This window comes from Fukomys damarensis, unplaced genomic scaffold, assembly GCF_012274545.1.
Source record: "Fukomys damarensis isolate Sample0158 unplaced genomic scaffold, DMR_v1.0_HiC HiC_scaffold_17, whole genome shotgun sequence".
NCBI classification, from domain to species: Eukaryota; Metazoa; Chordata; class Mammalia; order Rodentia; family Bathyergidae; genus Fukomys; species Fukomys damarensis.
In genome coordinates, this window is record NW_022900929.1 from 46,836,743 (window position 1) to 46,841,984 (window position 5,242).

General features: G+C 53.2%; 1 protein-coding gene across 1 annotated transcript in view; it reads right to left on the bottom strand.

Annotated features, from left to right (window-relative positions):
- Ajuba (ajuba LIM protein) overlaps positions 1-5,242 on the bottom strand; it is a 10,500-nt gene that overhangs the window by 3,436 nt on the left and 1,822 nt on the right. Inside the window, exons 3-5 of the mRNA XM_010637874.3 lie at positions 2,653-2,754; positions 1,067-1,134; positions 908-970 (exon numbers count right to left, since the gene is read on the bottom strand). Of these exons, the coding sequence (XP_010636176.1) occupies positions 908-970; positions 1,067-1,134; positions 2,653-2,754 (233 nt within the window). The remainder of the gene's footprint in view (positions 1-907; positions 971-1,066; positions 1,135-2,652; positions 2,755-5,242) is intronic.

The window sequence follows — 5,242 nt, forward strand, 5'->3', positions numbered from 1 at the left end:
AAAAAAAAAAAAAAAAAAAGGACCCACTATGTCGCCAGGGTTGAGACTTACTGACCAAATTTAATTTACCTTTTTTATTTTTATGGTGTTGTGTTTTTTTGGTTTTTTGAGACAGGGTCTCACTATGTAGTTGAGACTGACCTGGAACTTACTATGTAGCCCAGGCTGGTCTCGAACTCACAGTGATCCTCATGCCTCAGCCTCCAGAGTGCTGGGATTACAGGTGTGTGCCACCACGCCCGGCTTTTCTTTTTTATTTTTAAAATTTATATTTCTTTCATTACTGGAGACTGAACCCAGTGTCTGTACAATAACCTACATCGGCAGCCCTTTGCTACTTTTTATTTTGAGACAGGGTCTAAGTCACTAAGTTGCCTAAACTGGACTCAAACTTACAATCCTCTTGACACAGACTCCCAGAATGCTAGGATCACAAGTGTGCTATCATGCCCAGCCTTTTTTTTCTTTTCTGAGACAGTCTCACTATGTAGCCCAGGCTGGCCTTGAGTTTGAGATCCTCCTGCCTCAGCCTCCTAAACACTGGATTACAGGTATGAGCCACATGCCTGGCCCCAATCCTTCCTTTAAATGGAGAAGAAAACAGTTCCAGCTGATCCCAAGCAGTAGTGGAAAAGGGATTAAGACCTAGGACCCCACACTCCTTGCTCTGGCTGAGGGACTGGCTGTGCCTGCCAAAATCCCAGAAGCCTGGGATGGACAGGGAGCCCAGGATCCTCTCAAAAGGCAGAGGGAAGGCATTGTAAACAGCTGCTTTGGGAAGGAATGGCAAAAATGTGACTCATGTGGTGATAGGTTTCCTCCCTGACCTCTCTCAGTATCCAGTTAGTCCCGGATTCCACCCCTCAGGCCTAAAAGCTGCAGCCTCAGCTCAAGGCACTTTCCTTACCTTCTCCAAGATCAAGTGACCACAGACACAGCATTTCTCAGCTGCCTCCTGAAACCCTGAAAACTAGAGACAAGAGGAGGAGTTACTAAGCTGCGGAGGATGATGGAACCCCAGGGGTCCCCATGTGGGAAGCAGCCCAGACCCACAGCCCTCACTCACCAGATAATCCTCCTCACAGTACACCGAGCCATTGACACTGTAGAAAGCCTTGCAGCGCAAAGTCCGCCCTGGAAGTAGAGAAGGAGCTGGAACCCATCCTGAGCCCAGGCCCAGGATTTCTCTGTGCCACTGCTCCCTGGCAGTGCACAGCACATTTCAACCTGGACTCCAGTGCTGCTCCTCCTGACTGCTGGTCTCCTCCCTCCCACACACACACAAAGTCACGTCTGATGCAACTCCGCTTTGCTCTGGAGTCACTATAGCCGGCTCCTCTCCTTTGCACACTGCCCCCCAGCTCCTGTGTCCCCCCAGCATCTTCCTGTCGGGGGCCCACCTGGGGAGTGCCTGGTAAGGAGCTCTGCGCCAGGTGCTCTGCTGGCTCTGCGATCCACACAGAGAATCACACTGTCCCAGACTTGGCCCTCTGGGACCTTTTAACCTCAGGGGTCTCTGCCTCAGCACAGCTCTCCTGCTCTCCCAGCCGTGTCGTGCTCCTTCTAGGGACAGACTCTACAGAGGTCAGGGCATTGGAGTAGCCGCTGGGGACAGAAGGTTTTGTTTGGGAGCACAGCCATCCTCTTTCCTATCAGGCTGCTCTTCAAGCTTGGAGGGACCTGCGCCTCCTGGTCCACAGCAGCCCAGGCTTTTTTACATGCAGACAAGGCAGGAGCATTCCCCACCTGACCCACTCCCAGGAACTACGACACAGTGTCTAAACCATCAGGGATGACGGAGGAAGGAAAAGAGGGTGAAGAATGGGCACTTTTCCCAGCTTTCGCCTTCTTCCCAACAAAATCTCCACTTCTACCTCTGCCTCGTGTTTGAGAAAAGCTGACTGAGTAACTCATGGTACAGAAGAGGAAGGAGAGGCAGCCTGGAAGGCCCTATAAAAAGGACAGAGACAAATGCACCTAAAGAAAACCAGGCAGAAGCTGGGTAAGTGAGAAAAGCTGAGTGCTGGAGTCAGACAAGCAGAGATAGGAGATTAAAGGTTTAGCAGAAGAATCAGAATGGGTAAGCAGCAGGGAGGGGTAATGAGAGGTAAGGGAGGGAAGAGAGGGAGTTAAGGCCGCTGGGCGCAACCCCCCCAGGGCCTCCGGAGCTAACAGCAGCAGTGGGCATTCCTGGAGCGTGATGTCATCAGCTTGGCACAGCCTGGTGGCCTGCACTCCAGCGAGGTGGCTGAACTCTGACCAGCCAAGAGAAAAACCCCCCTCCTGGCCCCCCATGGCTCCCCACTCCCCCAGCCCACACCCCGCCCTTCCCACATTCCAGCCTTTCACTGTCGCCCCAGGCAACTTGGCTGCCCAAGACCAAACCCCACCAAGGAGAGGCTGAGGGCCAGGCGGGAGTCCAGGCTGGGTGAGCAGGGAGGCAGAAGAAAGAGGGGAGACAGGCAGGAGGCTGAGCAGTGGCAGGGAGGCAGAACAGAATGGGCGACGGGAAGCCAGAGAGAAGGTGGGGCAGCTGTGGGCTTCCACATGCTTAGTGGGGACGTGGACAGCTGCTCTGCCCGAGGAGGCCCAAGCTGTCCTTAGGGTCCCCACGGCACTTAAGAGAGTGCCTGAGGGGCCGCCCACACTCACCGCAGGAGCAGCAGACAAAGCACTGGGTGTGGTAGAGGCTGTCCAGGGCCTGGCAGGCATTGCTCTGCCCGTAGATGCCTTTGTTGCACTTGATACAGGTGCCTGAAGGGAGACAAGAGGTTGTCAGCTCACACCACACTCCCACAGCTCAGATCCAGGGATCCCCAAGCTTCACTGACTGCTCTTTGCTGATATGCTAGAGGACACAGCTTCTCGTGCATGCGCTACCTCCCTCCTAAAAGGAGAGGATAACTGGTAATGGGATGCAGCAAGAACTTGGCCGGGCAGATTCATTCTTGTTCACTCGATTAATCAACAATTGTGCACAGCACTGTACTCAATACTGAAGAAAACTGGGAAAGTCAAAGTTATGGCTCTTGGCCTCTAGATGCTTAGCCTCTGTTGAGAAAAACATTCAACAGACAATCGTGGGATGAATGGTCAAAGATGGCAGTCACGGGATTCACAGCAGACTCAAAACAAAAATAACAAATAACTTCATAGAGAAAGCAGGCCAGGCTCAGGAAGCCTCCTTGGGGCTTCAGTTTTCCTGTCTAAAACAAGCTGCTATTCAGGTAACAGAATGATTTCTCTCCTCTGTACCTTGCAAGAGGTATATCAGAAGTTCCAGACTCAAGCCATTAGAGCCTGTTTTCAGAAGGCTCTGGCTCAGGAGGGCCCTGTGCAGGGCAGTGGGGGCAACTGAGAATGTAGGTTGTATTCAGAGATAAGACCAGGTTGAATAGGAAGGGGGGAAAGGTGGCAAACTCCTAATGACACTGTGCCATCCATCACAGAGAGACAGACCTGAGCTGCTCTTCCTCAACATCCCCCAGCCAGGTGTGGTAGTGCCACACACCGTATTCCTAGTGCTCTGGGAAGCTGAGGCAGGGAGATAGGAAACTAGCCCAGCCTAGGCAACTTGGTGACTTCACAAGACCCTGTCTCAAAATAAAAACTAAAAAAGGGTTAGGGAATGTAGCTCAGTGTCAAGGCCCTGAGTTCAATCCCCAGTATCACCAAAAAACCCACCCACCCACCTACACACACACAAAAAAACCCACTAAGACATATACACCTGGCCCTGGTACCCGCCTTTCCTGGGTGTGTCCTTCCTCCCCTCCACTCCCCAATTCCAGGCCCATGAGTGAGGGCTAGGGCCTGTCTTTGGAGAGCAGATCCCGACGGGCCCGCCCCACCTCTCCCCCAGCACACTGCCACACTCCCTGCCTGTCTGGGCCCATCCCAGGCTTTGCCCAGGGGCTTGGGAGCCTGTGCAGCAGCTGCAGCAACTGATGGGCCCAGGCCTGCCCTGCTCCCACCCTGTGGCAGCTGGGCAAGGCTAAAGCCAAGGAAGAGGGCCCCTCCTGGGGCAGCAATCAGAGGGGACAGTCAGCCAGGGCTGGGCACAGAGGTCTACAGTGGTTCTGTAAGAGGCAAGCTGACCCTCAGGGAGAGGAGGTCCCCACTTTTGAATTCACAATGTGGCCTCCTCATGGAAGAGGAGACCTCCCCAGAAGTGCTTGCCCCAGGGTCCTGTCAAAGCCATTCCTTAGGAAGCCTGGGACCTGACCGGAAGACTATAGAGGAAACTGCTCAGGCGTGTTTGCCTCACCTCCTCTCGCCCAGCATGTCCACACCTAGGTTCTTCCTGCCATTCTTATTGCACTTTCTTTGAGTTCCTTTCTTCCTTTTGGCTCCAATGGTTTGGCCAAAGAGACATCTTTCCCAGCTACCTCTCCTGGGCCTCAAAAGGAAACAGCTAAATGGGCCCTGTCACTCAGTCTCCGTTGATCAAAGTGATTTTAGCATCATCTGATCTGGGCTTTCCTCCCTCTCCCAAGGGGGGGAAATGGCTGGGGTGGGCTGGAGGATGGGCTGAGCAGACCCTTCCAGCCTGCAGTCTTGTCACCCCCGATTGTCCTCAGCCAGTCTCTTCCAGCTGCAGTCCCCTTCTTACTCACATTTGTAGCTATGGACTCCAACAACACTGGGTCCCTGGGCAGGGACACTGGTGGAGAAAGGTGGGGAGGAAAGGTCTAGAAAACTGCAGAAACCCACAGTCCTGGCAAAGGGGGCACTCAGCTCTCCTGTTCCACACCCAAATTAGCACTGCTTTACATAGTGAAGTAGTGCTTGTAGGCTTTGACTAAAGGATTGTTCAAGACCCCAATCTCCCTTATTTGATACATATAATCAACCTATACTTTCTGAAGAGTGAGGGGGAGGCTGTATCCACATTTCCTTAATAGAAGCATGAAGTAAGGAGCTACTTGTAACCTGATTTTTGTGTACTTATGGCCAAAACTCAAGATCAGGTTATTTCTGGTAATTATGGAGGTCGAGTTCCATCCAGGGACGGTAGTGTCCTGGCAGTTAGGACTTTTGCTCTGACTACCGGAGGACGAAGAAAATAGAGGCTGGTACCACGGGGTCTCTGCTTAAATGCCCACGCGCGCAACTTGCCAGTGGGACCGGAGCTGGGCAGTACTTGAGTTCCTGGTTTCCGTCCCCGCGCGCTCCATCCTTCCTCCCATGTTCCACTTCCCCGACAGCCGACACAGTTCAGTGTGCTCCGGGAAGCGCCCCA